Source organism: Suncus etruscus, chromosome 3 (assembly GCF_024139225.1).
Source record: "Suncus etruscus isolate mSunEtr1 chromosome 3, mSunEtr1.pri.cur, whole genome shotgun sequence".
Lineage (NCBI taxonomy): Eukaryota > Metazoa > Chordata > Mammalia > Eulipotyphla > Soricidae > Suncus > Suncus etruscus.
The window spans coordinates 143,944,024-143,956,244 of NC_064850.1; the positions used below are offsets into that span (position 1 = coordinate 143,944,024).

The following is a 12,221-nucleotide window of genomic DNA, read 5'->3' on the forward strand; positions in this document are numbered from 1 at the left end:
GGGCTACACTTGGTGACATTCAGGGGTTACTCCTGTCTTTGTGCTCAGAAATTACTCCTGGCAGGCTCAAGGGATCTATATGGGATACCAGGGATCAAACCAGGCTTTTCCCAAGTCGGCTGTGTGCAAGGCAAACGCCCTATCACTGTGCTATTGCTCCGGTCCGTATTTATTAAAAAATTTTTTTTTTCTTTGAGCCACACCTAGTGATACTCCTGGCTATGGGCTCAGAAATTGCTTCTGGTTTGGGGGACTATATAGGATGTTGGGGCTCTAACTGAGATCCGTCCTGTTCAGCTGCGTGCAAGGCAAGCGCCCTACCGCTGCACTACCATTCCGGCCCCCTGTTCAAATTTTTATAACCTTGCCCAAGGTAAAGCACAAGTATCTTTCAACCTCATGTCATATTTTCTCATTTCCTAGGGATGACAGAAACCTTACTTGAAGCAAAACCAAAATTCTTATTGAAAATGCACAGCAACATTAAAGTTTATTCTTAAGACCTGCTTTTTAATAATAATACTAGGCATTCAGCGTTTCATCTTCAAGGTCACGAAAATTATCTCAAAAACAACTCAGAAAAGGAGGACTGAGGAATGATGTCTTTTCAGGAGAAATCAAATGAAAATTCTTCCAATGTTATTAAGAAAAGAGAAGATAGAAACTTAGAAACAAAAATAGAAGATTCTCAAAAAAATCTAGCCAAAAAATCAGGACCAAAGGAAGCTTTAAAATCACCGGTTAATTCTTCCAGTGAAAAGAAAATAAATCGACCTGAATTTGGAACATGCATGAGTACAAGGTCATCAAAGGCAGTGTCCAGTGACAAAAAAGCTAATAACTTCATTAGTAAAAATGTAACTGTGAAGGGACATACACAAGAATCTGTGAAAAAGCAGAAGTTATCACAGAAAAAATCAGTGCACGAAACCTCCACATCAAATGAACAGCTTAACCGAAGATCACAAAGGCTGCAACAATTAACAGAGATTTCAGTTTCAACAAGGACTCTGCGTAGTAGAGAGATTCAGGGCCCAGTTCAAACAGTTAAACAGAATTTGCCACTAATTAGAAAAGAGTACTGTAGCAACACTCAAAGTAAAACTAATAAAGTTAAAACAAACAAAAAACCTGTGAAAAGAAAAGCACCAGAGAAATCTAATTTTAAAGAGGATGGAAATCCAGTTCACCATGAAGTAAATTCACCAAAAGGAAAAAAGCGCAAAGTAGAGCACCAGGAAGCTGATATTAGCAGTTCTCAACGCTTAAAAGGATCTGAAAAGTGTCATCAGAAGAATTCCAGAAAAGAATCAAAATCTGTGCCTGTAACTACTTCTGATATTAAGAGATCAAAAACGGTTGCTTCACAGGTCTCTAAAAAGAGTGAGATGAAGAAGTCCGTTCATACACAAGTGATCACTACTGCAAAATCCCTAAAAAGTCCACAGCCATTAGTGCCTGAACAAAGTGTTGATAATGAACTAGAGCAAGCAGGAAAGAACAAGCGAGGTAGCATTCTTCAACTATGTGAAGAAATTGCTGGTGAAATTGAGTCAGATACTGTAGAGGTACGGAAGGAATCGTCACAAATAGAAAGTATAAAGGAGGAGCAGTGTACGGAAATGAAATCCGAAGAAACTGATGTAACACTTCATCACCAGAAAACAAATCAAGATGTTCCGTGTAATCGTTTCTTCCCCAGTAGAAAAACAAAGCCTGTGAAATGTATACTAAATGGAATAAACAACTCAACTAAAAAGAACTCTAACTGGACTAAAATTAAACTTTCAAAATTTAACTCGGTGCAACAAAATAAGTTGGATTCTCAAGTTTCCCCCAAATTGGGCTTATTACGAACTGATTTTTCACTCCCAGATTTAGAAATACATCATCCAGAGACTCAAAGTACTTTTTTAGGGATAAAGCCACATGATGATAAAAACATAGCTTGTCAGAAGGAAGAAATGAAAAAGATTAATTCTGAAGAAGCAAAAATTAATATTACTGTTGAAATGATGACCACAAAAAGGGCTTCTGAAAATTGTCATTTGGATAATCAGATAAAACTTCCCGTCCTATCATTGGATAACCAGATGAAACAGTCTTTTGAATCAACACCAGATAAGGTAATCCATTTTCATTATGCATTTAAGACATTTTCAGATCTTATTACAAAGATTGACTACTTTGTGATAAGTAAATACAACATTTTAGCTTAAGACTTAAATAAAACAAACTCATAATTTATTTGCTAAGGAATACTGTTAAGTAATTTAGTGTTTTTATTATCATGTTTGGGTAGAATTTATTTTATAGATGGCACGCATTTACATGAATCTTATCATTGTATGTCCTTTTTTCCACCCTTCATTTTTATTTTATTTTATTTTATTGGCATTTTTGGGACACACCTGGCTGAGTTCTGAGGGGTTACTCCTGGCTCTACACTCAGAAAAAGCTCCTGGCAGGTTCCGGGGACCATATGAGATGCCGGGAACCAAACCTGGATTTGTCCTGGGTCAGACACATGTAAGGCAAACGCCCTACTGCTGTGCAATTGTTTCGGTCCCCCTTCATTTTTATTTTATAAGAAGAGCATTTGCCTTGCTCCTGCATACCATCTGATCCTCCCAGGAATAATCCCTGAGCACTGCCAGGTGTGACCTCAAAATGCCTCGCCCAAGTTATTTGAGTAAAAAGTATGAAGAGAGAAAAAAGTCAAGTCATCTAAAATGTTAGGAATCATTCTTGAAGTATTTTTTATAGAGTCAAATTTGAATAAAGAATATGGGCTTTAAAAAAAAAAAAAAAGAATATGGGCTTTATGCCAGAAGCCAGCATCATTTTCTATTACCATGAACTAAAAAGAAAAAAAAGTTCTTGTAAAGGGAATGAATACCTTACGGTACTTGTAGATTTTATTTTCTGTTTAAGTGGTAGTGCACACTGTAGATAACTACCCTATAGTGATCAAAGAAAATAGAAGTAGTAATGATGTAATTGTTGCCACTTGTAGAGATGAAATGGAATCTATCCAGGATATGTCTTTGTCAGGAAATTGATAACTCCATACTAGGTGTTGCTGGAGAGTACATGCTGAAGAGTTCCTTACTGAAAAAATGCCTTTGAGAACTCAAACAGCTTATGAGAAGAATAGAAATATAGTCCATTTCATTTATTCTGTACTAGAGATACTTAGATCACATTATTTTGACCTACTGTATTTAAAATTTATGCAATTCCTCCATCTTGAGGAACATTATGATAAAATGGCTCTATGATACTTGTATTAAATATTTACATTTTATTTTTTGCTTTTGGGCCACACCTGGTGGTGCTCAGAGGTTATTCCTGCCTCTGCTTAGAAATTACTCCTGGTAGGCTCAGCGCATGGAATGATGAGGATCGAACCTGGGATGACTTCGTGCAAGGCAAACACCCTCCCTGCTGTGCTATTGCTCTGACCCCTACATTTGAAATGTTTTGTTTGCTTGTTTGTTTGTTTGCTTGTTTTGGTTTGTCGGCCACACTTGGCGGTACTCAGGGATTACTCCTGGCTATGCACTCAGAAATTGCTCCTGGTAGGCACAGGGGACCATATGGGATGCCGGATTCTAACCATCCTTGGTCCTGGGTCAGCCACTTGCAAAGCAAAGACCCTATCGCTGTGCTATCTCTTCGGCCCTACATTTGAAAATTTTAAAATATTTTTAGCATACAGCATAGAAGACTACTCAGTGTGTTTGTGACCCAGAATTTGAGAAAAATGGACATTTCTATTATCTATTTTAAAATAAGAAAAATACATTATAGACAATACATTATAGCTCTCTGTTTGCTATTTAAACTTTCCAGAGTTCATGTGCTCCTGTTGCTGTATGAATCCAGAAAAAATGTTTAACAGTTTATTTTCATTTTATTTTATTATTATTATTATTATTATTTTGATTTTTGGGTCACACCTGGCAGCGCTCAGGGGTCATTTCTGGCTCTACACTCAGAAATTGCTCCTGGCAGGCTCAGGGGACCATATGGGATGCCGGGATTCGAACCACCGACCTTCTGCATGCAAGGCAAATGCCTTACCTCCATACTATCTCTCCAGCCCCTATTTTCTCTTTTTTTTATTGAATATATTTTTTTATTTAAGTAACATGATCATATTTGGATTACAGTCATAACCAGAATGCCCCCCTTCACCAGTGCATCATTACCCCCTCCCCCCTTCCCATCCCCTACCTGTATTTGAGACAGGCATTCTACTACAGTAATTTGTTTTTAAGTTCAGTAAGTTGTATTTTTTTTCCTTAAAGGATAAGAGTAAAAAAAATATAGTAAAGGTGTGATAGTGGCAATCGCCAATGTTTGCATAGGTCCAGAAAAATGGAGAAAATGGGAAAAAAAGTCCTTGACTTGATTACAAAGAGGCCTCACCCTAGAAGTTTATTGGCATAAGACAGACTCTGGGTTCCAGGCATACCAGTCTATCCAACTCCAGTCAATCTCAAGGTCCTGGTGAAACTTTTGCACACTTTAGTTATAGTTGGTATCAGACTTTTATATTTAAAGACTCCAGCCCCTATTTTCAAAGTTTTGAAAAAGCTAGCACAAGATTATGTGTTTATAATTTTTGGAAACTTGGTGTTGTACAAGTCTGTATATTTAATAAGGATACATGTGTCTCATTTATTTTGGGGGGGGGTCTGGACCACCATTGGTGGTGCTCTGGGATTGCTCCTAGCTCTGTGACTCGTGGTGGTGCTCAGGAAAGTGTGTGTGTGTGTGTGTGTGTGTGTGTGTGTGTGTGTGTGTGTGTGTGTGCTTTTGGTTAATGAACACTGCTTATTTGAAACATAGTAGAGAGTCATGTAATTGTCACCACAGTTTATATTCTGAAGCTTACTATTCATCTATTTCAAGTGAGGTGAAACAGAGGCTTAGAGTTTTAGGTTATTTACCTAAGTAACTGTTAAGTGATGGAACTGAATTTACACTTAGACTGACTTCAGAGTCTGGTTAGTTAGATGTTTATTTGGGGAGGTTGGAGAATATAAAAGCAAACCATTTTTCACTCTTTTTTTCTGACTAATGTAAATTTGCTGTTAATTACATGGTGTTAGTTAGGCTCAGCCTTACCAAGAAATGGTTCTGTTTGATGAGACCAAGTGTGCAGTCATTCTGTGTATTTTGAGACTGAATTTAAATTATTTAGACAAGGCTAGAATATATAGCTCACTGGTACAGCACGCACAGCACATGCTTTGCATATATGAGGCCCTGAGTTTAATCCCCAGCAATATATCAAAAGGAATTTACAAACTAAATCATTTTTACATTTTGAGTTTTAAAGCTTATTTTATGGCTTTCTTTGTTTTGGGACCACACTTGGCTGTACTCAGGGTTTACTCCTGGTTCTGTGCATGGGAATCACTCTTGGCAAGGCTTGGGGACTATTTGGGATAATGTGGATCAAATATGGGTCAGCTACATGCCATGCAAACATTCAGCCTGCTGTACTATTGCTCCGGCCTTGAATTTTAAACATTTTTTCTGGGTCACATTCAGTGGTGCTCATACTTAATTAACTCCTCTTTAAAATCTAGTTTCTGAAGTATATTTATACACATCTCCTATTAGTTATACTAACCATATTTTAAGAACTCATTGTTGGGGGCCGGGCGGTGGCGCTGGAGGTAAGGTGCCTGCCTTGCCTGCGCTAGCCTAGGACGGACCGCGGTTCGATCCCCCGGCTTCCCATATGGTCCCCCAAGAAGCCAGGAGCAACTTCTGAGCGCATAGCCAGGAGTAACCCCTGAGCCTCACAGGGTGTGGCCCAAAAACCAAAAAAAAAAAAAAAAAAAGAACTCATTGTTGGATATGGCAGTGCCTACAGTATTGAATGGTGCAGGAAAATAGGAAAACCTGGGAGGAAGAAGCAGTATTTTTGTGGTTGTGGAAGTTTTTGGTATAACATGAAAGAGTGTTTTGGGGATGTCATGAAGATGTTTTAAAGCTATTATTTGACTTGATTTATATGTTTTCCTGGTATGCTAAAATTGACTGAAAGGATATTGGTATAAGACAAAAAGGTAGGTATAAATCCAGTATTAAAAAGAAAAGGCTAGAAACAAATCATCACTGGGAACAAAAAGCCAATATTAACATTTTCTATTACATGTCTTCAGAATTTCAGCCAGCACTTGGAATCTAAACTTGAAAAGAGTAGTACAGTGGAAAATTCCACCACTGTTGTTGCAGCACTGCTCAGTGAAACGAAAATTAATTCAGGAGACAGTAAGTTTCCAGGTAATACATTAAAAATATTGTTTGGATTTCAGTGTTCTATTAGTATAACAAGAAACTATGTTGACTATCAAATAGGCCTTTTTAGGTCTTGCTTGTGTTTTAAAAATGTGTGATTATCATGACATTGATAATTTTTTGTGGGAAAATTACTTAGGCTTATTGTCTGTTTTATTTGTTTTTGTTTCTTTTCTTTTTTTTTTTTTTTTTTTTTTGGTTTTTGGGTCACACCCAGCAGTGCTCAGGGGTTATTCCTGGCTCCAGGCTCAGAAATTGCTCCTGGCAGGCACGGGGGACCATATGGGACGCCGGGATTCGAACCGATGACCTCCTGCATGCAAGGCAAACGCCTTACCTCCATGCTATCTCTCCGGCCCCATGTTTTTGTTTCTTATTGGTTTATTTTGGGGCCTGGTGGTACTCTGGGGCTACTCCTGACTTTGCTCTGGGGTCAGTCCGGGTCACTTGGCTGCAAAACATTGTGTTGCCTCTGGTCCTATTGTCTTACAGAAAGGATTCTTTGACTCATGCTAAATAGTTCCCTATCTTTGTTTGTTTTCTCTTTTGGGGCCCTTACCTTGTGCTCTGGGTTAATCTGGCTCTGAGCTCAGGAATGACTTTGGTGGTGTTCTGGACCTTATGCAGGGAATATAATAGATAGAATGCGGGTTGGCTGCATGCAAGGCCAAGTGGCTTCTGTACTCTCTCTGGTCCTTTTTTTTTTTTTTTAAACAAAGGTTAAAAAAGTCCTTCATTCCCAATCCTGCTGGGGTGGGGGGTAACAAGTGGAGAACAGAACAAGCTGAGAAAGGTGCCCCTTTTCCTTGCAGAGTCCCTCTTTTCCCTATGACCCTGCATAGGCCAGAGCAAGTCAGACCTAGCCCTTCTTGCTATTCCTAGGGCTCCTCCCCCTACTGCTTGTGGGATCCAGGGGCTGAAGTGTTGCCTCCTGTCAGCCTTTACTTCTGCTCTTCTTCCCTGGACATACTCTAGGATCCAGGCCCAGCCCCAGGGTGGGCTTCTGTGATGCTGCTGGAGATAGCAGGACAGCCAGGGGACTTCACAGTGCAGGGATAGGGCTTCAGAGACAGGTTGACACATCTGGGAAGGAGTAAACCTCTCTGCTCTCGCCTCTGTCCCCAGCCCCCTCCTGAGGCTAGTGGAGTCCAAGACAAACTACTAAGTGGCTGTTTGCTACACCTGGAGATGCTGAGTGACCCTGGGCCTGTCTCCCTATGAGCAAGGCTCCAGTCAGTCACACAGTCACATACACAGCCTTAAGGTGTCTGGGCCAGCAAGCAAGCTTTTCTCTCTCCACTTGCAAAGGGGAAGGGGACGAACACTTGGCTGCTTAGAAACGGGCTGAAGTGGGAGAAGCTGGCAACAGAAGAGTGAGTAGGATCTGGAGAGAGGACTGGGATGAATGAAGGCAGGCAAGGGCTTCCAAAGCCATCAGAAGTGACCCAACTCAAGGTGGAGGAGTCCTGACCATATACCCCCTGGGAAAATGGGGGACAGAGAGAAAGAGAGCTGGGCTAGAGTTGGGACTTTGGAGGAGGCCAGTGCTATCAATATGTACAAGTGTAAAGCCTCATCTTCTGCACTCCCCTAAGAAGGAAGGCCCCCTGAAAGCCACGGGGAGAGGCAACCACACCTGCTTACCATAGGGCATGTTTTGAGGAGACAGTCCTTCTCTCCTGCTATTCTATCACCCTCACTTTGAGCCCCTGAGGAATATCTGTCTGGCTCTGCTCAGTGGGAAGTGCCCTGGGCGAGGCCGCTGCTGCCCAGACCCTAGGAATCCTTGAGCATGCTGATGCGTGCATAGATCTTCAGGGCAGTCCCCAGCTTGATGTTCTTGGCACTCATCAGATGGTCTTCTTTCAACAGCAGCAGGGCCTGCCTATCTATTCCCTGGGCACGAAATTCCTCTGCGATCTGGCAGCCTGGCAGAGAGCGGATGAATTCATAGATGTCTTCTACGTTCCACTGGGTGGGCTCACTAGGGAGAAAGTGGTGTCCCTTTCCTACCAGGTCCAGCTTGTGCATTGTCAGGGAGCTCCAGGTCCCCACTGGCCTTGTCATAGGCGGGAGGTGGGGATAAGCTGGCAGAGATGGGTGACTGGTTTCTCATAGCTCGAGTTATCTGAACAACAGCTGGAGTCTTCTTGGCTGGTGTTAACTGCAAGGCAGCAGTAACTGAAAGGGATACAGCACCTGTAGGCAATGGGGAGAGTAAAGTCTTACTAAGGATTTGGAAATAAATCAATGCAGCCAAGTGATGGGCAAAGGCAAGCAAAGTAAGCCTACTTACTTTCAACTGTTACTTAGTGAATTATTTGAGTTAATGACTGCTTTAATATTTAAAATAATTTTTTCAGAAACATCCTTTTTTAGAATAATGCTTTTTTCTTTAAAATAGGGGATACTGGGGGCCGGGCGGTGGCGCTAGAGGTAAGGTGCCTGCCTTGCCTGTGCTAGCCTTGGACGGACCACGGTTCGATCCCCCGGCATCCCATATGGTCCCCCAAGCCAGGAGCGACTTCTGAACACATAGCCAGGAGTAACCCCTGAGCGTTACTGGGTGTGGCCCAAAAACCAAAAAAAAAAAAATAGGGGATACTTTGGACCTATCTTTTCAAATATCACTCAAGTTAACTGCTCAAACTATTGAGCAGTATTTTGGGGGGAGACACCAGATTTATTCAAGGCATTATGGGGTAGGAGGTGTGTGATTTGCTTAGGGTTGTACCCAGGGCTTTGAATATACTTTGAACTCTACCACTGTGCTATATCCCCAACACTTGCCTCTTTTTTCTTATTTATAAGCTTATTTATAAGCTTCAGTCACTCAGTTTTTCATATGAGCGATCTATATTTTAATTAAGGTTTTAGTAAATTCTTAATTTTTTACTTGTCCACTTAATATCAATTAATTTTCAAAAAAATTTAATTAAAAATTTTTTAGTGAAGCAAGATTTTATTGAATAAAACTTTGTGAAGTTTTATTTATGTGAAGGGAGAGAAAGCAAGTGAGATACATGTTCAAGGGAGAACACAGGCTTAAAGAATAAAGCAAGGGGCTGAAGAGATAGCATGTAGGTAAGGCGTTTGCCTTGCATGCAGAAGGTCAGTGGTTCGAACCCCGACATCCCATATGGTCCCCCGAGCCTGCCAGGAGCGATTTCTGAGCGTAGAGCCAGGAGCAACCCCTGAGTGCTGCCGGGTGTGACCCCCCCCCCCAAAAAAAAAAAAGACTAAGGCAACACCAATATTTTTTTATGACCTTGTGAAAACCTTTTGATAATAAATTATTTGATCTATTGAATGGAAATTTGCACATCTGTATCCAAAGAAACCTGGGGAATATTGGAAAGAAATTTATAATTCTTGTTTTTTGTTTTTTGTTTTTTGTGTTTTTTTTTTTTTTTTTTTTTTTTTTTTTTTGGGTCACACCCGGCAGCACTCAGGGACAACTCCTGACTCTGTGCTCAGAAATCGCCCCTGGCAGGTTCGGGGGACCATATGGGATGTTGGGGATTTGAAACACCGTCCTGCATGCAAGGCCAAGGTAAACTCCCTACCTCCCTACCGCTGTGCTATCTCTGGCCCCCAGAAATGTATAATTCTTAACTTTTCCACTAAAGTAACATTAAATGTGGAACAAAATATTAAGGTCAGATATAACTGCTTCAATTATACGTTGTCCACTTTTCTGGGGGAAATGGGGAGACTTGATCTGCCAGTGCCCTGTACTCAGGAGTCACTTTACGGAGTTCGGGGGATTATATGGTATGCTGGGAATTGAATCTGGATCCATCACTTCCCAGCTGAACTATTGCTCCAGCCCCTGTCATTCAACTTTTAGCTTTTTTTTTTTTTTTCTCTTACTGGGTAAGGAAAAGCCTTAAATATGAAAAATGCATTTGTTCATTAAAAATAAAATTATTGTATTATTTGTTAGTAATAGATTGAAACTCCAGAGATGAGACCAGAAATATAGTTTAACAAGCAAGAGTTCATGTTGTGCTATCGAAGGCCAGAGTACCACCGAATGTGTCGCAATCTTCACCCTACCGTCGGAAAAACCCAGAAACTCCAGAGATGATAATGATGTTGATGATTTTGGATTTTGGGCCTTATATGGGAGTTTTCAGAGTTTATTCCTGGCTCTGTGCTTAGGGATCACTTTAAGAAAAAATTGGGGGGGGGGGTCCCACAACTGCTGACAATTGGATTACTCCTTGCACTACTCTCAGGAATCACTCTTAGAAGGCCCAGGGGTCCAATATGGGATGCTGGGGATCGAACCTAGATTGACCACATGCAAGGCAAATGCCCTACCCACTGTGCTGTCCCTCCAGCGCTAGGAATCACTTTTGATGGTGCTTGGGGTTCCATTTGGGGGATCAAACCAAGGTCAAACGTGTGCAAGGAAAGTACCTTTTCTGCTGTTCTATCTCCCCAGCCCTCCAGAAATTATTTTTCTAAGTATCCCTCTTTTCTCTGTATGATCAGGGGTTGCAAGTGCTTGGTTGTGGTTTGCACATCTTATTGTGCTTCAACATTTAGTTGTGGTTCTCTCTGGAGGGGCAGGTGTCTCACTTCCATTGTGGTGCTTGAACATGTGCTTGCTGTGCTCACATTCCTTGAATTGTGTTTGCTGGATTTGCTGTAGTACTCATACTGTGTTCGCCAGTGGCTGTACTTGTGTTGTGGTATTTATGCTTCTTTTTCGTAGTACACCCTGGGAGTTCATACTGCAGTTGTAGTGCTTGCAGCTTTGTATAACATACTCTGATGTCGTGCTAGGGGTTCCAGACAGCTGAACCACCAGACAAAGATCATGTGGTTGGCAGCAGGAATCATCTGCCCTGTTGCTTGCAGGCAGATATCTTTTGGGGCCACTGAATTATTTACTGGGCCTCAGAGATGTTTTTAAAGAAAGAACATTTTCATTCCCACTTTAAGACTTTTAATATGCAGACATTTAAACAGTTTGTTAGTAATTTTTTGTGAAGCTAGGATTAAACTCGACCAACCATTATTTATATTATTTTATAGAGCTTTTTAGCCTTTTCTCTGAGAAGTATTTTCTAGGAAGGGGCTCATTTTATTAAGTGATCTGTTTTAAAAATCAAGCATTTAGTGCACTGAATTACTTTTTTCTTTAGTATTTTGGTCACTATATAGAAAATTTATATAAAGTTTAATATTCATATCTAAATAAATCCATCTTGTTGATTGAATTACAGGTTCAGCTTCCAAACAGCATAGTATGCTCAATAATCAAGCACCTAAGATCAATGACAACAGGTAAGGTATTAAGTTTGAGAACTTAAAGGATTTTGTAACTTTAACTTGGATTTGGGAGAGTCCTTATTCTCCGAACAATGTGCTAACAACCCTTAGTTTTTCACTAATACAATTTTTTTGGTTGTATGTTTTCCTATTTATTATAATACCATATCATTTTATATTTTTTCTCTTTTTAACTTTATGGGCACCCCTTTTTACTTTACTATTTTATTCTTTTTAAAACATACGTAGATTTTGGTGCTTGATTGTTCCATTTTATAGTTCATTTCATAGTTATAGTTATCCATCCATTTTATAAGAATTTAGTTGTTTCAAGATCATTTCTCTGAGTTAAATAACTTGTGATTATATGTATGTACTTCAAGTTCATAGTTATGAACCATCCTGGTGGTGCTGTGGGTTGAGGGAGCTGTAGTGTTGGAATCAAACTTGGGACCTTGAGCTTGCAAGGCAAGAACTCTAATACTCTGAGCTATGTCCTTAGTTCCTAAGTGATTATCTTGTATGTGTGTGTAGGGGTGTCTCCAAAGCAGTGCTCAAAGAGGGGCCCCATCACAACTGGGCCACTCCTGGTGATACTTAGTCTAGAGGTGTGTTCT

At 40.4% G+C, this 12,221-nt stretch overlaps 2 protein-coding genes across 2 annotated transcripts in view; both read left to right on the top strand.

Annotated features, from left to right (window-relative positions):
• The window catches only part of ROCK1 (Rho associated coiled-coil containing protein kinase 1), a 647,994-nt gene that overhangs the window by 14,482 nt on the left and 621,291 nt on the right, over positions 1-12,221 (top strand). The gene's annotated exons all lie outside the window — the stretch shown is intronic.
• ESCO1 (establishment of sister chromatid cohesion N-acetyltransferase 1) overlaps positions 1-12,221 on the top strand; it is a 37,294-nt gene that overhangs the window by 1,420 nt on the left and 23,653 nt on the right. Inside the window, exons 2-4 of the mRNA XM_049770026.1 lie at positions 424-2,126; positions 6,186-6,306; positions 11,559-11,619. Coding sequence (XP_049625983.1) covers positions 597-2,126; positions 6,186-6,306; positions 11,559-11,619 — 1,712 coding nt within the window. The 5' untranslated portion in view covers positions 424-596. The remainder of the gene's footprint in view (positions 1-423; positions 2,127-6,185; positions 6,307-11,558; positions 11,620-12,221) is intronic.